This window comes from Nestor notabilis, unplaced genomic scaffold (genome assembly GCF_000696875.1).
Source record: "Nestor notabilis isolate BGI_N333 unplaced genomic scaffold, ASM69687v1 scaffold11245, whole genome shotgun sequence".
In the NCBI taxonomy this organism is placed as follows: domain Eukaryota; kingdom Metazoa; phylum Chordata; class Aves; order Psittaciformes; family Psittacidae; genus Nestor; species Nestor notabilis.
This window is the reverse complement of record NW_009928873.1, coordinates 34440-59786: the sequence shown is the minus strand read 5'-3', so window position 1 is coordinate 59786 and position 25347 is coordinate 34440. Positions and strand designations below refer to the sequence as shown.

Below are 25347 nucleotides of genomic sequence, written 5' to 3'. Positions count from 1 at the left end.
AAGAATAAAATTAAACACAGTATCTGCCCAAGAGCTTCAACTACAGCCCATACCTCTGCCTTGGCTCTTTGATAATGGATATTGTGTGTTTCAAAGAATCTCATCCAGGTAGCACTATGGTGAGAAAAGCTGGGTCAAACAGCTCCATGGGATAGCAGGAACTTCCAGATGGATTCCCTTTGCCCACAGATTGTGTTTTACTTCCAGCAATCTTAGCTGGCATAACGTCACAACCAGTTGGACTGGGTGCATTTTCAAATACAGCCAGATCTGCCCAGAGCCACGACTCCAAGTGTCAGCATATTTGCTCTTCCACCCCATATGGGATGAGGACAGTAGGGAATCACGGGCTGCTGTTCAGTAACTTGCAACGCATCAAGCCATAACCCTCCTGGTCCATCTCTCCAGACAGGAGCCAGATCATACAGACGTTGCCCCGTCTGCCCTTCTTCATCTGAAACAGGCTCCACAGCATGTATATAGTGTATAAATTGTGACACAACAGAGTGGGTGAGAGTAAAAAAAGGGACGCCTTGCCACAGCAGTACAGACTGAAGGTAAATGGAAAATCCTGCACTTGGGTGCTGTCCTATTACTTTTCTCCAACATGTCTGGACTCTCCCAGCCCTCTGAGAGCCTGCTTCTTGCTAGCAAAACATGTAAACTCTACATTACTACTTTTTGTGTATAAAGACTTTTGCAAAAGGAACCCTTTTTTGCCTGAAACATTCTTCTTTCACTTTGTCAAAATGCCAATCAGGCTCCAGAACTAAGCAAAGAAGTCAGACCTTTGTACAATAAAAAAACAATCCAATGAAGTAATTCCACAACTGCTCTCATTCAATGCAAAAAACCATTACATGGTTAATTTTACATGGTACAAGAAAGCAATTATAACTTCGCTAACAATTAAAAAGTCTTTACTTCATTTTAGAATGTGCACTTAAACCTATTGCAGATGAAAATTAAGAATACTTCATAATAAAAACAACACTGCATGAACTTTGTATATATTATATAAATTACTAATTATTGTATACCTAGATAACACTGGGTTTTAATTAATGTCTCACTCCTTTACTTACAAAAGCAAACAGCACAGCATTTTGTGATCCAAATATTCAGACTGTAATGATGCATCCTCTTCATACAGCAACAGATTAGATCTAATAGTATCTTTTTATTCACCTCTTAAAACATGAATTTGTTGATTTAACTATATTCCTAAAGTATCATTCATCTAGATAATCAGCTTTTACGTAGTTACGTACGTACTGCTTAACACATAATGGCAATTCCATAGGATGTGTTTGTTTGAAAAGGAAGAGGCAGACTTTAAGAAATACTGTGTTTTAAAAGCCAGAGCTGTTTTGCTCCAGAAGCTACTTAAATTCTTCTGACAGTTGCTCAATAAATAACTTAATTACTTACACTGTAATAGACACAAATAGAACTATTTGAAGACTGTGAAAGAGAACCGTTTACCAGAGCCAGACCCATTCATTTATGACAAAAAAACCCCCCACTGTTCTGCTTCAATAGCTATCATGTTTGTATTATTTTATGGTAATATTAACTGCATAAAAAATCATCTACAAACAGCATCAACCATGTTATCTACTAGGAATCTTGCAACGCTAATGGTGTCTTTTTAAAAAACCTTTTAAATGTTATTTAAACTGTTAAGTACTCAAACAAGTGAAATCACTGTCCTTCTATTTACTTCAACAACTTGTGCTGCTCTGTATCACTAAAACATGGAAAATTTCCAGTATTTAGACAATAGTGTCCTTTAAAGCCAGTTTTCATTGACCTTTAAATCACATAATTTGCTCTCAATAACCATGAACAAGGACAAAAGTGAAGACTTATTAAAAACACTTCTTACAGCATATCCTACTCAACTTCCACTGTAATGAAGAAGTCACTGCTGAAAAGAGACACTATCTTCCATTTGTAGAGCTGACCTTATCTGCTGGAAAGGAACCAAGAAAACTACTCAATTTATGTTATAGGGACAGAGCAGTTCCTAATGCGAGGAGATGCAGTGCTCAGAGGTGGGTGACAAGTCAGAAGGCAGGACAGCTGATGCAGAAGTGTCTGGGTTAAACTGGGTCATACAAGATTGCCAGTTACCATCAAGGCACAAAGAAGCGCTGTTTCACCCTTGCATGAGCTGTCTCTGTATATCATCTGTCCACATCTCTGAGACATGCATCCTGAGGGCACAGAGATCACAGCATCATCAAGGGACCACTGGAGATCACTCAGTCCAAGCCTGCTTCCAGAACCCGGTCAGCTGGAATAGTTATTTTGCCTTGGCTTCCCCCGAGGTAAAAATCTGGTACAGTCTGTGAATTTTCCCTATTTTTCAGTAGGAATGCTTGCAGTAAAAAGAAAATAGCTGATCTAGTGGGCTTTGCTGTTTCTACAATCAAACGCTTTTGGGATGGTGCTCCACTCCAAATATACACAGAAACCTGTTTCTGCTTTCAGTAGAAATAAATTCAGCAGATAACAATTGAAAATAAATCTCCTGTATTTTAGCACATGAAGTAGGCCTAACACTGAAAAAGTACAGATCTCAATTTACCACCAGCACATTTTCAGATGAACTCAAACTATTCAATCTTAAGACAAAATCAAACAAGCTTCCACATCACAAGCATTACTTTGAGCAAGAGAAGTAACAAAGAGACAGCAATGAAGTTAGAACCATTTTAAAATCCTTACAAAATGGACTCTTCTTCCTTAAAATATTTTTTTTAGTAGAATTAGTAGAATTGACTATAAGTATAGCATGAGTATTTTGCCCTACAATTACTAAAATAGAAGAGATTAAAAATAATGCAATTTGAGTTGAAAAGCAAACAATTATTCAGCCTCAGTTATTTCATAGACTATTCTATCATTCACAGAAATTACATGCAAATAATTTTCTCCTTAAACTTTAATTTTAGTATTTGATGCAGTAACATACAAACAAACAAACAAAAACATGGGAGAGAGTTTATCGCCAGCTAGAGCATACAGCATCTTCCTTGGGATCTCACAGTGAATCATACATCTCTCACAACATCATCTGAGGGAGAAGGATGAAGTCTTTCTAATGCAAATTAATCCATATGATTGGATTCTCATACCATTCACACTGGTTTTGATATTCTTGCAATTTATTTGTTGAAGAGATTAATATGGCTGGTTTACGTGTGCTTCAACTCAGCACTCTAAAGGGAAGCACAGCACAGAGAAACCCGGTGGAAAGGTAACGCCCAAGACACAGCTGGAGGCACAAAGGGTACCTGCACTGGTGTTCAAATACCATTTGGGTCTGAAATCACCCATTTTGAAGGATGCAAGGGCATACACATCCACACACACACTCCTTTTCCAGCCTTTCATCAAGGTTGCTCACCTGCTTCAACATTACCTATATCCTGGCCACAAGAAAATACAAGCTTTCGGTTTACTGTGATAAATAATGGGAAATTTGTGTGAGATATATGGCATGAAGCTTTTAGATAGCTATTTGCACAAAGGATGAGCATTTGAAAGCAAAACATTTGTTATTAAGAGGTGATAAAATGAATTTTCAAATAAACACTGTTGTTTTTTGACTACGACCATTTTCCTTCCACTGTAATCAGCAGTGTGGAGAGAACAGGCATAGCTTACTTCTGATCCTAAGCAACATGTTTGTAAATGTTGGCATCTTAAAATGGCATTTAAATGGTATCTGTTAAATGTTCACCAACTACAGACACTATTCCACTTGTGCATGATAATTTACTCTGTTGTTCTACCTTCACAATCAATGAGTAGAGCTTCAATGGCCACCTGGAAACAGAAGCAGCTTTAACAGCAAATGGGGAATTTCAGGTCTGAGTTAGTGCTTCAAAGAATAAAAGTTTCTCTGCTAACAAATAATCAATCCTATCACAGAACTGACTTCTAACATTAGCAATTTTTTTTTTTTCACCAAATGAAAAGATTACTTACAAATTCACATGCAAAATATATAAATGCTAGTCTAGTGACAATGTGACTAGTTTTGTATTAAACTTAAATTCCAAATATTTGGAATATCATATAATCCTCACCATAAGAAGCTAGTCATTATAATTTTTTAATTGGTATTTTGTTTATTTCCCATTTGCTCTTATTTTAGTGGCTGGGATCATTGAATAGCTTGATAACATCATTTGGCAAACTTCTTACAAAACTTAAAAACTGAAGTAGCTTTAACAATAAGGTTTTAATTAGGCTACACATATTCACAAAAACTTTCTAAAAACCAAACTAATCTGAAAAAAATCAAACCGAAGTGTTTGACTTATTGAAGCACTCCTCTTTAAAAAGCATATAACAGAAATCTCCAATAACAAAGTCTTAGTTAAAATCTGAGTAATTTTTAAAGACAGATTTTAAGCTAAAATGTTTTAGAAAATTCAACTGGATGTTACAAGAACTGGTCAAAATGTAGATCGATTTAGTCTGAACTCCAAAAAAGCGCTGTGGTAGTAGGTCCTCGGTATAAGAAGGGTTCAGCTGTACTTCCATCCCACACCTAATTTTTATTGTTTTCTTTTGGCATCTCAGTTTTAATCAATTTGTTACAATCACTGCACCTATAGCAAAAGCACAATCATTTCCATAATTTTATGTTTATATTTTCCATTTCAAAACCATAAGCCTTAAAAACAGAAAAATGCAAACATTCTGGTCAGCAGCACTATTTCTTCTCTCATTTCCTGTTAAATTTACAACATGAGTGAATGCATGAAGCAGACAAAAGTTTTAGGACTATGTCCAACAACAGTTTTTAACATGGGAAAAAAAGCTGCGGGTCCAGCTCTATCTCCAACAGAGAAACTGAGAGGCATACATGACTATTTTTAAGACTTATGTTATCTGATGTTAACAAAGTTCCAACATACCAGTGCTCTGAAATTCACTCACAGGAAAAATAAGAACTAAAATTTTACCAGCAAAGCCCAGGAAATTTATATTTTATTGTCTACAAATGCGTATTTAATTATATGGAATTGAACATATTTAAGAATAAACTAGTGATTTTCTGACCAAATTAAAAATTACTAAGAGCCTTTATTGTAAAATTTGAGAAAAAAAGTTATACTACATGGAACCCCAAGGAAACATTTTAAGCATTAAACATCTGGAATGTAGCTGGCCCACTGTCATACAAATTAACCTCATCCACTAGAGGCAAACAGTCTTATACTTTCCCTCCTTTTTATATAAATCCAGTCATGACTCCATGCAAAGTTTTTCATTTCATAAAATCAGTATCAACATACTGTTGCCTAAAATAGGCAGCATGAACAACCTGCCACTCAACACGGAGTGCAGCAAACCTTGCATTAGTGTGAGTGTATGACAAATCTATAGAAGAACTCCAGAAGAAAAGTTAAAACAAAAAATATCCTTTACTATAAGAAAGCTGCCATAATATGGTGAACTTCTCTTACGGGAAACATGCTGCTGTGTCTTCATAAGCTACCTTAGAGCTTCATCTCAGCAACAGCAAGCTCTTCCCTTAGATGGCACACTCCAACAAAAAGCCCAAACCAGTAGTTAATTTCCTTATTCTAGTATAGGCTGAAACAAAGTTGTGAGGTCTCCTAAATTCCCTTTTTCCTTAAGACTGAACAGAAATCCAGACTAAATGTCCCTCTCAATATCTGCTTCTGGCTAGAAGTCCTTGCTCACAAGAATTACTTGCTTTAATTGTTCATCTGCATTCTTACTGTTTCATCCATTGGATCTATGCTCCCAGTAGTCTCTTGTACACTTACAGCTGTTATAAAAAAATACCATTTTTCCTGCATGTGGTTTTATTATTTAATACTCATTAGCAGAACAACGTGCTTAGACAAAGCAGAACTGACTTGCAATGCCACCACTTAATTGGGAGAGCAGTGGACAGGATGACAGATGCCTCCCTAACCTTTTTCCACCCAACTGCAAATTACACTATGTTAATGCTACTCTATGATTTGGTAAAGTTATTATGACCTGGTCATTTTGTGTTTGTTTGTTTGGTTTAAGTTAATTATAATTCACACTGCTGAAACATTTTACAGAACACAGTGCATGTAAGAAAATAGCGTGTAAAGATATAAAACCTTGCTAAACAGGATGAAAATGCAGTGCAAGAAATAAAAGGATTCATCTCTATTCACAGAATCATAGAATAGTTTGGGTTGGAAAGGACCTTAAGATCATCTAGTTCCAATCTCCCTGCCAGGGGCAGGGACACCTCGCACTAGACCATTTCTCAGCTTTTGTCTCTTGCCTTTTTCAGAAGCCTTGTATCAGCAGGAGCATACGACTGTCTCAAAAGCAGTGTCTCCCAGTAGTGTCTTTTAGTCTCTCAGACTAAAAGCATCTAGCCATTAATAGAGAGAAACACAAGATATATAAACACACGCAATCATCCCATTGTTACCCTCTTAAAGGCTGAAAATCTTCATGCCTCCTCTTCAGTTTTCCATTTTAAGATCTGATTATTTACCCTATCTATTTAGAAAGCTTTCAGACAGAGACAGAAAGCTATGTTAAAATACTCAAGCTACTGCAAAGTTAGAGTGACTGCACTAGAATTCTTCCTCTTTTGGACTTTACCAAACACAGTTGCAGGAGTAACTGTAGGGTTTTCTAAAAGCTACTATATCTTGTATTGGAAACGCAACTATGAGACAATGTTGGACTGCTGAGTAATGAGAGTATAATTGAACAGAGAAGCTGCTGAATGTGTAAGCAGGGGATTTGGGTGGTGCTGAAGGACGTGCAACAAATGTACAGAAAATGAGAGCTGGAGAAATTCCAGTGTAAGCACATCCCTAAAGGAAAACATCATCTGGGTATGGGCTGGGATATATACAGAATGAAGTAATAGAGTATTGTTATGTTCCTAAGTCACTGGTGCCTCATCTGAAATACTCATACCTCATTTTGCAATATCAGGAGACAGCAGTGGGAATTACCGGGGACTTGGAAAAAACTCTCGACCTAAAAGGAGAGGTAGGCATGAAAAAAAACCCAAACAAAAAAACCCACCAAAACAAAACAAACCACCACACTAAATGCTTGTCAGTCACCTGTAACAGTTCTTTGCTACATGTTCATGTTGCCAACACATACATCCCTACTGCTGGTAAACACATGCAGTAACACCATTCTTGTTTTCCTTTATATCACATTTATATCTAGAAGTAAGCCCTTTCCCTTCCACAGCATAGTCTTAGGAAGGGAGAAAGCAGCACACCTTTTTTTCTTAGTACTTCTCAAGCAATGAATTGCAAGTTTAAATAGCACAAGGAAGGGTGAGAGTATAACCTGTGATTGCACACACTTCACATCTCCAAGGACGACTAACAGGTCTTCTTCCTTTAAGTGCTCCTCTATACATAAGTGCACCCTTCAAAGCAACCCTTGCAGTGCTTGCCCTGGGGACTGTTACCTCCTCTAATTGGGCTTCAGAATAGGCGCTTTTATAAAAACTGAAGGACTGCCACCCAAAATGCAAACAACTCTTAACTCCTCAGCAAGTTCAACATAAGCGTTAACTATCCAATTAGCACTGGTGTCTAGTATAGAAACACCCAGCAAAGAAAGCACAGCTGCTGCTTAAGTTCAGATAAGCTGACTCCAGTTGTGCAATGAAAAACACTTACTGACAGAAAACGGTAACAATTTAACTACTTCAAAGCTTCTGTGCAGTTCCTGTGCCCATCTTTTGAGAGTCCTTTAGATGTCCCAGCATACCACAAGCTAATATGTATGTCTTCTAAAAGCATGCCTGACACTGAAGGTGTGTACAACAGCTTCAATAAATAAGCTGTGGCTTCTCCTCTGTTCCTAACCTCTTTTCACCAAAACCTAGACCATTTATTCTCCGCAGATAAAGTAGTTTATAACTTTATGTTTTCTGGCTGTATTTGGCTGCACTGAAAGATTTACCTTATCTCCTGCAGCAAACCAGTTGCAGAAGCCCAGTAGTAAACTAGCATATATGTCATAGGCAGTGATGTGGTGGCCAGAGCCCTGAAGTAAAATATGTGGCAATTGAAACTGATTGCAGAAACATATTTATTATTACTAAGTATGCTCCTAAATATTAAAATGAACCTATTCTTCCCCTGAAAGCCAGTCCAAATGATTAGTTTGAGACACTTTGGTGTGAAGCCGACATCAGTATACTCGAGATCACTAACTGCAAAGAAATTCGAGCCTCCAGCACAAGGTATTCAGATCTTAAAACCAAAACTATCACATGCTTTATGCTGGAGCCACTAGAATGAGTTCTATGCCTCACTTTAGTTTAAGCACAATCCTAGAGGATCTGACTTTACTAGAATCATCCACAAAGGCATCCACGCTCTTTGGACAAGAGAAGCTGAAAATTCAAGTTCCTGTTTCAAAGCCTGATCAGACACCAGAAAAAATCACGGACCATCCTGCTTGTTCACATGGCACAAGCTGCCACTTGTCTACATTGTAAATGAATGCAAGGATGATGCAGAATTCCAGTCCAGTGGAATGGATGCAATATGCAAACTATTGTCAACTGCATGTCACAACTTCAGGGCTGTTCAAAGCCCCCCAGTCCAGCTGGGAGGCAACTATAGCTATCATTTTACACAAGAGGTAAAGTAGTAGCCTCACTCTTCCTTGAGGGCACGGGGGTAGCCGCACAGCAGGGATCCCAGAGATGTGGGCTTGGCTATTTCCAAAAATCCCACACCCCACATCTGGAGCAGGTCGCCCTGTGGAGCTTGACAAACTAGTGGGAGAAATTAGGTGAAAAACACATAAAGGGTCCAGAGGCAGTGTGAATTCCTGAAGGGAGTATCTGAAGGGGGCCTATAAGGATGCCAGAGAGGGACTGTTCATCAGGGACTGCAGCGATAGGACAAGAGGCAGTGGGTTAAAACAGGGGAAGTTCAGGTTATATATAAGGAAGAAGTTCTTTATTGTGAGGGTGGTGAGGCACTGGAACAGGTTGCCCAGGGAAGTAGAAAATGCTTCATCCCTGGCAGTGTTCAAGGCCAGGTTGGACAGAGCGTTCAGTGACATGGTTTAGTATGAGATCTCCCTGCCCATGGCAGGGATGTTGGAACTAGATGATCTTAAAGCCCTTTCCAACTCAAACCATGATTCTATGAAGTAACATCCATTTGCAAACACTGCATGGGATTTGATAGTCTGTCCTTGAAAAGGTGTTGAGCTAAGGAAAGTTATGGCTCTCTTAATGAAGTAAGTGACTCTTAAAAGGTTTGGTTTGGGGGCCAAATGATGTTGACAATTAGGGAGCTGTAGAAATCTGGCAGGTTTAAAGAGGCTGTTTCATGAGGGGAAAATTTTGGTAGATAAATATTACTTCAATAGAGTAGGACAGAGCCAAAGAGTAGACCTCTGCCGTACTGTATTACCTGATACTTTAGTGTTGCTCACAAGTCTCTGGCCAAGTCGAGGTGTGAAAACTAAATAAACCTCTGCCCTTAAAGGACATTTCATTAATGAGTGTACTACTTCAGGAAATCTGGAAGCTTGTAACCAGAAGGGCTCGCATAGAGTCAAAATCTCTCTAAAAATTCAGGAAAAAAGGAAGACATTGAAGAGTGATGTGGTTATATATTGGTACAAGTCCTAATTATTGATAGGAAATTTGCAAAAAAAAAAATCCCTATTTTCAAAAGTGCAATCATATAGTTTATTTGTTGAAAAGGATACAGCTTACCTTTTATGTGATATTGGCACTAGAGAGAAAAGATTACTCAGAGTTAAGACATCTAACTTGGGATCTTGTACTTTCTGTCCAGTCCTCTGCACATAGATCCAAAAGATGACTGTTTTAACACACCAAATGAGAAATGTCTAATAAACACTGCATTAATATCTGTCACTCAAACTGTACTTCCCTTGTGGTGAAATGCATCAGTAAGAAACGTCTTTGTTTCTGAAGACTCTCTCAATAGGATGATACACATGGATATGAGAATCATCATAAACTAAAACCCACAGAAGTAAGTTCCCATTGGCTCAGAGTGCAGACACCCTTGAAGAGAGTCCTCCGAATCAATGGAGGTGGGAAAACATTCTGGTTTAACCTCAGAAGAAAGATAGTGGAAATGTGTAAAAAGCAACAATACAAACTAAATGAGGCTAGAGTTCCCCCTGGCAATATCCAGGCCCCTGTGAAGGAAATGGACAAGGCAACAAAGACAGGCATGGCCAGTAGTTTGACACTCTTGCACAGAAACCAACAAGAATGTCTGTAGAAGAGCCCTGAGGCTTGCTAGCTGTCTTGCTCAGGAGACTGTGCTAAGAAGGGAATGAAAAAGACCAAACACTGACTGCTGCAAAACATTTTGAGAGTCATGTTTGGAGCAGGGATGGCCTCATTTCCTCCTGCTCACAGCCCAGATGTACTCCCTCCAGAAAAAACAGAGCAATGCACCACCAAGAGGTACAAACTTAGGTCTTAGAGCCAAAAAATTCCATGATTGCAATGCAGTTTAGGGCAAAACTTTTATGACCATGATGAAAATCCCCTGGAAAATTACCTGCATAAGAAATCATGTACACAGCTCATGAGAGTAGGAAGAGGCTAATAACAGGCAAAGCTCCAACTCAGATGAGACTAAATGAAAGAATAACTCCAAGCATGACTTCTGTAAATACCATCCCCTTCCACTCATGCTGTAGGTAATACCTACATGCAAGCATCAAGTACATGTGAAAAATACTGCCACATGTAGGACACTATATTTCATAATGCTAGGTCAGGGCTATACAGCATCAGTTCAGCACAGGCTACTCATTCACGATTTTATTCTAAGGCACAAGTTTAATAAAAATATAATAATTAACACTAACTAAATGGTGAAACCTATTGCCAAAATATTACAAAAAGCCACGAATTTAACACAGTTCAGGAAAAAAAAACATATTACTACATACATATAACCTAAAGTATATCCTAATATTTTCAAAACTCAAGACATAACTTTTTTTCATTCAAATATTTCTTAGAATGAGAAATTGACTTAATATTTACAGAGCACTCTAGGACCAAAGTGAGGCTAACTGACATCTTCTATGCAAGATTCTCACACCTTCCACCTCCCCAGCATTACTGACTGCTGACAGACCAAGCTGAATACACCTTGGACACAGTACAGCATACTGTGTTTCTAGAAGAGAGTCTAGAAGAAGAGAAGAATCTGACATCTCACACTGTGATAATTGTCCTTTTCCAACTTTTCAGAGCAGGACATGTTATGCTAAAGAGGATCCATCAGCCTTTCTTTCGAGCCAAGGAAGCAACAAGTTTTAGCTTGATGAAGGTAACAGCAGATTGGAGTCATGCCAAAGAGCAGAATTATTGGGTGTCATGAGATGTCTTGGTGCTTGAACTCAGTGGAAAGGCTATACAAAAAAATCCAAGATGAAAGCTGACTGGAAAATGTCAACCATTGTCATTTTCACAAGAAGCAAAAGTGAAAATGACAAACATATGTTTCAAAAGTGCTTGGTGAAGGGCTGCAATGGCCATGATCACCAGGCTTTTTGAAATCAATAAGAGAATGATCGCCTAAAATTAGAAGAAATGCTACAGCTATGCTAATTCTCACCTGAGACATGTTAGTACGTACAAGCCACACCAGCGTCTGTTGGAGAATGGAGCTCCAACAGCCTATTTTCAAAGAAGCCTTTTGCTGTATTTTATGTCTTTATTACAACACTTTTTCATTTCAGAGACTGTCCTAAGGATCAAGCCCTTAGAAGAGATCACATAAGAAACCCGAAACAGTTCCTTTTTACACTTCCAGATGACAATTCTACATAGTTTTCAGGGGAAAACTGCTAGGAAAAATAACTCTGAAATTATTGCTTTGTTATTTAGTTTAATATAATTTTATATTACACAGTAATCAGTTTTATCTAAATGAAGATACTAAGACAATTATCCATAGTAACAATCAGATTAACACAGTCTCTACAAGTATATGTATCTCATTTGCCTGGGAAAAAACATCTAGATGTGCCAAAAACAAATCTAAAGAAGCAGTTGTACTGGTGAAGAAGTTAGGTCAAATGAATCCAGACCTTCTGGTCTCAATTAAGAAAATGTCACGTATCTCAGGGTGAGACATTCAGAAAGAAGCACCAGGAACTGAACTTTCCTGGTTCATGCGATCCAGGAATACATGACAAGATTTTGGCCTCCTGTAAACCAAATCTGGTTTCCGATGAGACTTGGATATCGAAAGCATCCAATGGAATTAAGAAAAAGAAAAATCTAGCCTCCAATGAAAGCCTCATTAAAAACCACAAAAAAATTATGAAATGTACCACAGGATCAACCTTGTGATGGCAAACAGACTGCAGCTTCCGCCGCCGAGGTCTTTGTATGTTCTGTCACAGCAAATAAATATTTCCCTATTCTCTAATTAATATTCCTTATAAAAAAAGATGCTATCTTGCAGCTGACAATCTCAATATGTAAACGTTACTATGTTAACAAAAAAAGAACTCTCACTTGCAGCACTTGCATTCAGTACAGTGCATCTGAACCACTGTAAATGCAAATACATGCAATAAATAGAAATAAATATACTCCTTTTGAGGAATATGAGGAAAGGAACCTATCTCAAATTTGTATGTGCTCAGTCAGTCCTGCACTTCAATATGGCAGCAATCTGGTATAACACAGCATTTGTAAACTGAGTATTAAGCATGACAAATCAGCTTCTGAAAAGTTGCTAAAGACTGTTAATAACATTCCAAGTGCTCTCTAAAAATATTAAAAGAGCTAAACCAAACAAAATTTTTAAATACTCATTAAAAGTCAATTCAAAATGTTAAAACTAAATTCAAAATGTAATCTTGCTTAGACTTGGGGTGAATAAGAGACCTGTAGATATGCTAGTCTTTTGTGAGGAAGGAAAACAAGAGAAAAGACAAGAGTTGAAAGAATTATTAAGAAGAAAGCTTCTGTGAGAATAGTTTGCTGAACAAGGTCTGCTTATATACAGAAAATAACTTCAAAGCTCAGGATGACATACTTTGCCTTTTAAGAGACTGCATCTGTAACTTCAATATGCAGCATCAGATTCAATATGGTTACTTCAAAAATCATTCCTAGTTAGCTTGACAAAGTATGATTAAATCAGGAAGTTATTTCAGAGGAACTCTGCCATGCCTGTGTGGCTGCAATTGTTACCAGGGCTGGCTATGTTCATATTCTGTTTGAAATGGCTTTTCCTTCTAGGAAAAAGGAAATGAAGGAAACACATAAACAGTCACCTAACATTTTAACAGCATTCAAAGTCTTTAGCAGAGCTATACTTGGCAATTTTTGCTCCTGTCTCTGAATGCTGAGTTTACACAAGAACCTTAAACTCCTGGGTGTTCTCTATACAACATAAAAAGTTGATTTTGGATTCTTAGAGGAAATTTCCATTGAGATTTCCCATATTTATTCTTTTTGGATGAAAGAACTGATATTTCAGAAATCCACTTATAGAAATAGATTGTTTCTTGGTAAGTCAGTAAAAGTTGTCATATGTATGGACATGCTTTGTGCAACTGAAGAATTTATTACTTCAGGACCTTATTTTTAAATGATGGATAGAAACTGCGCATCACAAAGCGACCCCCTAGAAGAGATTCTGAGATAATGCTCTTACTGATAGCGTGATCACTGCAGTAAAACCACAACTCCATTACATTCCCAGCATAAGCCTTCAAAGCTTTTCTCTGTCCAGGTCCAAATTCCTTTTCTGACCTACTCCCTGGAGAAGCCTCTTTCTTCTCCCATTCTCCTCAATGGTTGTGACGAAGATTAGTGAGACTGGTCTTCTAAATTACGTTTCTGGAACTATGTGGTGTAGGTAGGCACATGTTACAGATCTGCTATCACATCTGTACTGTTTAGTTCAGGAATAACACTCTTATTCTAAAAACTGGTGCATTTTAAGCTGAATATTCAGCTTAAATATGCTGAATTTTTAAGCTGAATGAGTTAAGCTGGACGTAATCTTGAGTTGAGTTTTAATTTTACAAACAAATGTCAATTACGAAGGCAAGCTTCAAACCAGTGAGTCAAATTACTTTGCAGCTGGCTCTCTTGAGAAATGTTTCTTAATCAGACGGTCAGCTGGTCAACCATGAATGTTTATTCTATAATTGCAAAATACTGCTTCAGGATGAAAAACTTCTTGCCTGAGCCACAGTATCCCCCTATAACTGTAAGCACATCATGTGAGCCCATATAGTCTTCTCAAAAGATGTAAGGGAGTCACAGAAGATGATCTCATTTAATAATCCATGCGACACCTATTTTTTAAGCCCTAAATTAATTTCCATTATTCCTTGCCTGAAGACATAACTTGTGAGCCAGGGGTTTGAAACTCACTTCACAACGTAAACAAATCTAATGGAAAAAACAAACCCTTACAGATTTAAACTGCATAGTAAGACATTGCCTTGCAGCTTCTAGTGTGATATATAAAAGCTGTAGCACTTGGGCAATTTTTAACTTATTTGCCTACGTAAACAAGTCTGTTTCTAATGAGATCTCTAACTATGAAATATCAAACATTTTCTGAGCTGTGGGAAGAGACAGTAATAAAAATATTCCGAAATAAAAAACATTCTGAAAGAAAAACATTCATTTACTAGTAAAGACAGCATTTAGATACAAGTCAGCATAAAGCAGATACACACAATTCTTACAGATTAGACTTTTTTAAAGGTATGATAAGGTCATACCTTTCTCATGAATTGTAACTGAAAAAATCAATTAATAAAAAACATGAGAATGTATAGACTGGACAAGAGTTTATATCTTTTACTCCTTTTCTCCTTCTGTATGTTAAATTCTTCTCTGTGAGTACAATTCATGGAGGATGCCGTTTGTGAGATATGCTGGTATATAATGCTTAATACTGAATGAGTCACAGTCTAGAATATAATTTCAAACCAAATGAAATTGACTGCTTTGGACAGTTGATTTTGGAATAATTTAGAAAAGGTTTTTCTTAGGAAAAACCAGATCTCTGTAACAGAGCACAGTGGAAGATCACAAAGGAGAGGTACTTCCTAAGCAGCAAAGTGTCTGTCAAAAGGAAAATTCTTTCTAGCCCTTTCCTCCAAGACCTCTGATAAACAGTGGCATCAGCTGGGTGGTGGGCGAAAATCAGAGTAGGTAGTGAGACAATGTGAACATAACAGTTGGGAATTTTACAGGGAAGAATAAGCATCTGACTTGGCAGATGACATTTCTTTCATAAGAATAAAAATATTTGTGAGACAGAAGATTGTACAAGTTTTTCAGGCGTATTTACTTCAATTAGTCATTAAAAACACATATTTGAAACTAGTGAGGCAATCCGGCAGGACTAGAAATAAATCCAGACTTTTACAAATATCTTGTACGTCTCTCCAGACAGTCATATATATAAAGCACACATGTAGTTGGGGAAGCAGCAGACAGATGAATACAGCCAAGGCTGACTTCAGTACCTCAAGGATGCAACTGAATACCAAAAGACCTATCAGTTAAGACATGATTGAATATTGTTTAAAATGTCATTCATTCATTAGCAGCTCAACTGCAGTGAAAAACACAGTATGAAATACTAAATTATGGAATGTCCTATAAACCTATATAAATTTTAAGTTCAATGATAAAGAAATCAACTCAGTAGTATAATCTGCCTTGAATTTACTCATTTTCAATCAGGAAATGAACACTTTTTGGGGAGGAAAAAATATATATATAGATAAATTTACTAGTGACAGAGCTATGCGAACTAGGATTTTAGTCTTAATATCTAGAGGAGAAAGATTTAGGCATCTAAGTTCTCTGCAGATAAAAATTCCATCAAATAATAATTTAAAAAAAAAAAAAAAGGCAAAAAGTTGAAGTGCTCCCTCTCCCTGTCCCTAACTCCCCAATCAGTTTTTAACCCATGTCTAGAGTGTGCTAAGGATCAGATTAAGGAATAAAGATCAGGAGTCTCAAAATCTGGTGAGTTGTTTCAGTTGCCTCTGCAAGCTGTGTCTCATCAGTTGCAGACTGACAGCTGAACTGTTGTCTAATTTAACAGGTTTTTTTTTCTCCACAGGTCTAGGAAGAAAGTGAGAAGTACATGCATGGGCAGAGGTACTCCTTGTGCAGTATCTTATACAGCACTGAATATCAAAAACAAGGGGCAATGAGACCAGTTTAGGCAAAGACTTAATTTCCATTTTAGCACTTCCTTCAAGGGCAACAAAATCACCATGGTGGTAAATACCGAGGGGGGAAAAAGGAGATGAATTCTTTAACTAAGACAGATACCTAAAAGCCAGATTGTTAAGCAGGTTTAAGTAAGCATTCTTGAGGTCTTTTTGAACTTTTTCATGTGTACAGAAGTGGGAATTCTTGTTTTCTGCAGTTGGCCAGATGGTCCTGACTCATTCTGTCAGTCACAAGGCCAAAATGATTTTTACATTAACAATAACAAAACCTTGAAGCCATAAGTCTTCTCCCTCAAATACCTTTTTGTTAGCAGTCATTTGTTCCCTTTCATCTTGCAAGCTTCTTATTTTCCATCAATGCCTTAACTGTAAAAATCTATTTCTGTTAACAAAGCTATGCACATACAGCCCATTTATCTCTTCCTTTGCCAGAAAATTGTACAGAAGGCTGCAAAGTGTTGTTCCAGTTTGCACTTGAAGGCATTGGTACACACAAGGTTCTCTAACATGAACCATCATAAATCTCATACTCTGTGAGCTGATGTTCAAGGTGCAGAGTAAAACAGAAACACATACCCTTCTTTCATACCACTTCCTCATCACTCTATAAATACAGATATTGTATACAGAATAAAAGAATTCCAGTAACCAACCTATGAAACAATAAATTTCTAAGAAATGAGGCAGGCACTTTGATAATACTGATTATTTTTTAAGATGTCCGTAAGTAAATTATTCTAAGACTAAAGATCCATTCTTCTCTGGTCTTGTAATATGCAACTAGGATTCAAAAAAAAGTTAATGAGACTAAAAATGTACCCATGTTTTAACACAATTAAACCAACCATTTGTCCGCTTAATGCAATACAAATTATTAATGTACACCAAAAGTGTAATTTGAATTATCTCAATTATTGCAGTTTTGGCTTACATTCAGCTATGTTAGAAATCCCCTACAGAAATCTGCCAAGAGGAAAATAAGATGCAATCACTTGTATTTGAAGTATACACTTACTTACCTTGGCCTCCGAAATGCTAAACCATATTGTTGGCAAGCCAGTCCCACGGTGGGAGTATAAACAATAGGCATGAACCTTTCAATGTCCGAAGTCAGCACTTTATAGAAAAGCTTTTCATTTCGATCCTGAAGACTCATTAGTAGAATATATCTGTGGAGAGTTACATATAATTAGACAGACATCAAGTGAACATATAAAGTAAATTTAGAAATGCAAAATTATTTAGATAACCAACTGAAGCTATGTTTGTTCTATAACAGCTTCTTTCTTGTTAAGAGTATTTAAACTCCTCATCTTACTACCATAGAATGGTTCAGACACAAAAGATAACAAACTGGTTGAGACAGAAAGAAGCTGAAAACATCACAAAGCTGACAAACACTGCATACTGAGGAAGATAATCCCTCTGAGGTATAAAACGTTATGCTGCAATTGAGTATTTGGCCTGTCAGAACCTAATCCGTTCAGCTCAGTTGTTTCACTTGAAATGAGATCGCCATTAAGCAAAACTTAAACAAGCTTACTCTCTTGCCTCCTAAAATGAAACTAAAAATGTTAGCTTTTTCTGCTCTTGCCTTGATAGAATTTTCTCTTAAATCCAGACTAATACCTCAAATAAATACTTCACCTGAATACTGTAGGACAAAGCTTTTAAAAACAAAGTATACACATATGGTCTTTCATCCCTGAAGTCTATGTTAGTAGTGAAATCTGCAGTGTTTTATCTCCTAATGGAAATCAAGTTTTGATTGCATTTGAAGTTCTATATTTAAAAAGAAAACCAATGAGAAAAAAAAAAACAAAACAGAGAAACAAGAGTGAACAAAAGTTCATGCTTAGCTTGATCTACTTTTGACTACCAACACTGTAATCTTGAATAATACACTACTGCTCCAACATCCCAACCAGGAAGCCAAATTTCAGTGCTGAGTATGACAGATGATATAAATCTATGAGTGACTTCAAGTTACATTAGCTCACACAGGTATGACTCTGGCCACTCTGTGAACACTTAATATTTAGGAATTTGATGATCCTAAACCTCATATCTCTATTCACTATTCTTAGTAAGGTTAAGTATTACGTTAGAAATTAAGCAGTCTTCTATACCAATAAACTTACATAAAACCTTCAGCTTAATTTATGTATACAATTTATGTACATTGGGATTTTTTTTTAAATTTACAATGGATTACTAATTACTTACACTCCAAAAGTTTAATATGCCTGTTATTTTATTAAACAAGTGTTGAGGAACGTATACAACACATTCATTCCGAAAGCCTGGAGGTTTGTGTGCTTAAATTTTATTTACATGAACTTTCCTTCGGCATGCTTATGCATTACATGCACCAATAAAATCTAATTCATACTTTAGGAAGACAGACATATACTTAGGCAACTGTATAACAATGAACAATATAGTAAATCTGCATTTGTTTTGTTCAAACTTAGCTTGTATATTCCTGTATATAAGGGAAGGACTTCTTTCACTACCTGCTATATAAAACTTTAGCAAGCACTATAAACAAAGCTAATACAGTCCATTTAGCTGTACTGTAATGAAGTGACAGAAGTGAGGCAAAATGGTGTCCCTCTCCTTGTGTCACTAAGGGTACTTCAGACCCTAAATGGATAAAGATCTAGAAACCAAAGAGTTGAAGATGTACTCTAAGTACCATCACCATAAGACATCCTGAGCTACCTTCCATCATACACATTAGTTTTGACTGATCTCCAAGGTTAAATTATATCTTTTACTTGCAGTTCTCAGTCCTTGAATTCTTGGAGCATTTTAATCGTAATCATAGATCATAGAATGGTTTGGGTTGGAAGGGACCTCAAAGATCATCTAGTTCCAATCCCCTTGCCACAGGAAGGGACACCTTCCACTAGAGCAGGGTGCTCAAAGCCCCATCCAACCTGGCCTTAAACACTGCCAGAGATGGGGCAGCCACAGCTTCTTTTATAAAAGTAATTAAAAGTTTGGCAAAAGACATCCTCAAGGGCTTCAAAACAAAAAGCTATTCAGCAAAATTCTCCATTTTGTTTTTACTGTCCTATAGCATTAAATAGAGGAGTTATTTTCTTATCTGCATTTATCATCCCACTTTTACATTCAGAATATGTTAAAGAAAATGCAAAGATAACAACTGCATGCTACTTATATCCAATTATTATATACTTGGCCATACCCAAATCAGCATTATTATATAGTGAAAAACATTTCTATAAAAGGACAATTTCAATCAGAAGGCTACTTTTCAGTGGCAGGTATAAATTATCACTTCTTTCTTGGCATAGCAACTTGCTCAGGAGTACTGACTTTCTCAACAATTCTTTTGTAAGGGGAAACCCCAAAATACTTCACACTCAATGTGGTGTTGGTTATAATGCATTAAACAAGTATGCATCTTCTAGCAACATCCAAGTAATTTACACAGCTAAAAGCATGAAATGGTTTCCAGCATTGTGGCTTTTTAAAAAAGATAAAAAAAAAAAAAAAAGAGAGATATTTTTAAAATGAAGTATTTAATGGAATCTTTTACTGAACCCCACATTTAATTGAAAACATAGTGAAAACAAGCAATAAACACTGAGAACAATCATTTGTGCTATAAAAAGGGAGAAGAATATTATCTGTCCTCAGAGAAGGAGTCTTGAATGAAGACTTCAGGGAACAGCTTCAGAGGATAAAAACCAAGGCCTGGCAAGTAAGAGAGAGGAGACTGCCAAGCATTCAAATTTCAGTATGTCAATTCTGCCCCTGGCCTTTACTTCACCTAAGAACTTTTCATGTTAGTCTGCTATTACAAAGGGGATAAAATACAGTAGCAACAAAAAGGTATAAACCAAATATTATCAAAACCCAGAAGAAAACTGATATAACTATCAGAAAATTACTGATTGATTTCTTAGGATAACTGGTTGTACCATCACAGGCATGCATTTTACAAGACAAATGGAATGGTAAATCAAAGAACAAACCAAAAGGTTTGTTTGCTCCTATCTTGCAAAACATGAGAACAAATAAAGTGGGAGGAAATGCTATTATTTTTAACCCATTTAAGATACTTTAAAGCTCCATTACTTTGCATCATCTCTATCTATGCAGAAATGCTATTAAAGACAGAGAACTTTAAAAAAAAAAAAACAAACAAAACACAAAAAAACCCACTCCCAAACAAACAAACAAAAAAAACCAAAAAGAAAAAAAAAACCCAACCAACAAAGCACCCACACAGAATAACACAGCATTCTCAGGAAAAGTGATTTGATGGCACCTCTCCTAATTTTCACACATCTAGAATAACGTTTTACCAACGTGGCTCTTTAAAGAAAGAAAAGCCTAGGCAGAAGATGTGGCTGTCGGGGGCAACAATTTCAATGTCAATACAGAGAAAGAAGACAGACAATTCAGAACATACAGGGGAGGGTGAAAAAAGAAAAATTCAATTACTTGCAGAATCTATCGCAGCTTTTCCAAATTAAGTTAGAGGAACAGAATTATTTCCTGTTATTGGCTTCCTTTTTGCAAGCATACCAAGCAATGTATTTGCTGCTGTTTCACATTCATTTTGTGTATGAACTCTTGGTATTTCAGCGTACAGCAGTTCATGCTGTAAGTCAGCAATGGACTTTCAGCTGTGCCAACACATGTCATCCCATGGTACTATCAGCTTAGCTTCATGAATTTACACACACCAGGGCAAGCTACAATCCTCCCAGTGTCAGATGCTGCCATACACAGCATTAATGTTTCATCAGACAATACCTTTCTAAGGTACTTAACAGCTTCCACCTCTGCAGTATTCAAATGTTTGTACTTAATCTTTTGCATTTGGACATAAACCACACAGCTATACACCTACTATCAAATCCAAGCTCTAGGACAAAACCAGCAGCTTCTCTTTGTCTCTTTTCAATCACTGCTCCTACGGAAGTGAAGACCATGCCAGATGCATACTGGAAGAAATGTGGGTTTTTTTCTAGAATTAGTAGATTTACATTCAGTGGAAAGCAACAGCTGCAAGCTCTTATGCAAGGTTGTCCTTGAGCACCTGCCCGTAATGGGAGCACTTTATATTTTCTTTCAAGTTCCATTTAAAACAGTCCATGTTTTCTGGCATTCTCCATCAGCAAAGGTATTCAAGGAGTAACTGTGGCAGGATCACAGCCACTCTTCCCTTTAAAATGTTATGTTACGAGAATAAGTACAGGAGACCAGAGCTTGCTTACTGCCTTGAAGGACTGAGCTCCCACACATGTAATGCATGTGTTGTCAGAGCAGGGTTTCTACTGACGTACTCCAATGTGTCAAGTGTCTGACGATTTCAAACACAGCTGCAAAATCACATTTTGCATGTGCAAGTTTTGGCACACTCATCACACAAACGTTTTTTATCTCTGCAAAGGAGCCCAAGAGGTCATCACTGATGGTCTTCAAAGGAAGTATCTTGTGCATGCAAATATTACCAAGTATTTGCATCAGTGGTCTCAAATGTAAACCTACACATGTAGCTCAAAAATGACTTTATTTTGCTAAAAACTGGATAAAACAACACAGCAATATAATGCCCTACTAATATAAGAGGAAAATACATCTTTACCAAAGCATAGCATGATGTGAATACTCGATTTAGGCCTGCTGAGCATTCACACAAATACACATATGATTTCTTATAGAAACAATTTCATTTGGAGGGAGAGGATGTGTGGATTTATGTAATTTTAAATGCTTATGGGTCAACCTGATATAATTTACACGAATTTGCATTGTTCCCAGATTACCCCTGAAAGCTTATTTCTTAATTGCTATGGACCTATGTTATGAAATTACAGCCTAGCTGATGTTGGAAGGGACCTCTGGTGATCGCCTCATCCAATCCCTTGCTCGAAGCAGAGTCAACTAGAGCAGGTTGCCCAGGACCATGTTCAATCAGGCTTTTAATATCTCCAAGGACGGAGACTCCAGCCCAGTTTATCCAGCATTATAAACGGAGCCACACTATAATGAGAAGGACAAGAAAAAATAACTGGACCAAAACTTATGGTTGAGAAAATACCACTGCCACATGCCACAGAATAGGACTGGGAAATAAACACAGCTTTTAGGTATTTTATGATGTTAATTACTGAATTCTTAATTGAAGTATTTTGACTAGTGATCATATTAGTGAGAAAAAAAAAAGTTATTTCTATGAATCAAAGGCTTACTAGTTTTCTCACCTGAAGTACATCACTAAAACCCTATTAACAACAACAAATTTGTACTGCAAAGCTGCACAGTACAATATAACTTTTATACTAAAAAAGGCATTACACAACAAACTGGCTTTGTGGTATAAAATGGTGAACTACAGTCTAATGCTCAAGACACATGGATGCAACACCATAACGTTTGCACTTCTATTTCAGGAATGTCCGGTCACAGGAGCAGGAAACAAACGTCTTCCTTACCCAACTATTCATTTGGAAAAGAGAAAATGCAATAGAAAACTCATAGGTGGAAAATAATGACATTGAGGTTTTAATCATATATAGACACTAAGATTAACAGGCACAGATTTGGAAAAAAAATGCATTTTATTTACATTTGTTTGTAAACATATTTATTTATACTTGTGTATTATTTGTGTCTATTGTATGTGGATTAAGTGTACTTTAAAAAAAGAAAGAAAAAGAAAATGTTCCTTCCCTCCCTAACCCTCAAGACAGATTCTTCTTTTCTTTCTTTTAACACAATAAAGCAAGTTTTCTGCAAAGTATTCCCACAATACCCAGCTATTTTTATTTGATGATTCCCACTGCGATCAGAACTTCAGTGTATGTGTTTTATTGTAGCTCAAATGACACAGCTTTCAAAATTTTAATACTCCATCATTAAAAACTGATTACTTTTTTCCTTTCCTGCAGAAATTTTTCATTTTGGTGAAAAGCCATTTAAATATCCACAATTTTTTGCTAAATAAAAAGTAAGGAATTAAGATTTGGGAATATTGTTACTCTCCTCTTGAATTTCACATAGCTAAATCTGTAACTTTCAATCTGTGATGTTTTGAGAAACAGAAGCACTTTTCTCCTCTGATCTGAACTAGGACCTTTCTTTAAATTACTTTAATTTCTAAAAATGTCTTTACTATTTAAGAAGCACACACAACAATGGGGTAAAAGGCCTTTTTCCCCCCCTGCTTTTCAGTTACAGATGAATAGAAATTCAAACAGAAACAAACAACTGAAATAGCCTTAAAGTATTAACTGTCGTGAAACATACAAAACAATGAGCTGTATCATGAACTAACTATTTGAAGGCAAACTTAGAGAGGAGATGGGGAGAGAAGGGTAGCGTAAGTCAGTGCTTGAAGCAGGTGTCTCCATGAAATTTTATGCTTAGCTACACCCAGGGACTCAGAATAACGAATATTCTAGCCTGGAAAGCTACTACTCTGTGAAAACTGATAACGTCATCCATGAGAGCACTGGAGGATAGCTAACCTACAAAAGATACCACAGACACGAGCTCTTCACTTATGAGGAAGGCTGTGCTCATCCTATTCTACCTCCACAAAACCCAAAGGTTGTGGTAACTTTATATTATAAAAAAGTCTTGCCAACAGCAGACAGGTATCTAAAAGCCATGTATTACTTATGGATAACAAGACAACCCACAACAGAGAAATTGGGGCACAAGGGAAAAATAAAGAAATAATGTTTGACTCTAGGGCTTATAAAACATATAATGAATACTGAATATTCATAAATATTTAAAGCCCTCCCCGGCTTTTTTCTTAAAAAACTACAACCATAACACCATAGTATATAATAATTTTATAATATTTTATAAATTTTATTAATTTATGTATTTGTTTTAATGTGTATGTATCTATATGCATGTAAAGACATTACTGACTTTCAGTTTCACATGAGTTCATTTGATTCTGATGACTTTTGTATCATTTAGTTATTGAAAATAGTAAGTTCACCTGAACAGCACTGGAATATTACAATTTGAAGTAGGAGTTGATTTTTTGAAGAAAGCATTTTAGCAGAAGTATATAGTTAGCTTAATGATTCCAAATCATCAACCACTATTGCTCAGAAAAAAAAACCCACAAAATTTCATCTGCATTACCATTAAAAAAAAATAAATGAGGGACTCATGATTTGATAAATAGGATAAAGTTTCAAAGCCATACTTTACCTATCTAGGTCACATGTCAGCCTTTCAAAATTCTGAAGAATACTATAAACCTGGGCATCTTGACCAAGAAAACAAGGTGGCAATAATCCATGAATATTCAACTGTTGCCTCTCCTCCAAGGTAAAAGCCATGCCCTGAAAAAAAGAAAAATAAAACCCAGGTATATTTATATATGACATATCTCTTTTAGTAAAATATTGGAGCAAAATATAACACAGGTAAAGTCAGCATCAGAAGAAAATATTAAATATTAAACAGAATTAACAGTTATGCAATGATTTTGGAAAAAGTTTTTATTGAGTCATAAGAGAACAGGCCTGTACAGTACAAAACTCCATCCCAGCAAAGAATGAGTTAAGGTATTCTGACACTGCAAAACTGTTACCTGCAAAATAATTAATTAAGTTTCGGCTGAAGAAGAGGGCAGCAGTATATTCTCATTCACTCATCTGTCTGGCTATCTTCTAAACCCAAAGCATGGATAATTTTCATCTTCAGGGTAAACAATATGCTTTTAATATTTGGAAATTTTTCAGGATATCTCAAATGTTCATGCAAATTTTTAACACAACTCTGTGATACAATAAAGTCATCACTATCATTTTATAGTGAGAGTGCCTGGTCCAGCACCTATAGAGAAGTCAGTCAACAGAAACACAGCCATAGTGAGTTTCATGAAAACTTACTCTGTTTTTCAAATTCACATTCACTTACAGTAAGAAAAATCCATACAGAATTACTTAATTTCCTTATTGCATCCAGAAAAGACATTTAAAAGTATTTAGTCTGTTACATGAACAGTCAGAGAATGCTTAATACATAAATCCAGCTTGTGGACTGGCAGAGACTGCT

At 36.6% G+C, this 25347-nt stretch overlaps 1 protein-coding gene across 1 annotated transcript in view; it reads right to left on the bottom strand.

Moving 5' to 3' along the window:
* Positions 1-24626, bottom strand: part of LOC104405888 (NADP-dependent malic enzyme) — a gene marked incomplete at its 3' end in the record, with an annotated part of 91353 nt that extends 66727 nt beyond the window's left edge. The window contains exons 1-2 of the mRNA XM_010014728.1: positions 24496-24626; positions 17295-17444 (exon numbers count right to left, since the gene is read on the bottom strand). Coding sequence (XP_010013030.1) covers positions 17295-17444; positions 24496-24626 — 281 coding nt within the window. The remainder of the gene's footprint in view (positions 1-17294; positions 17445-24495) is intronic.
* Positions 24627-25347: the final 721 nt, after the last annotated feature.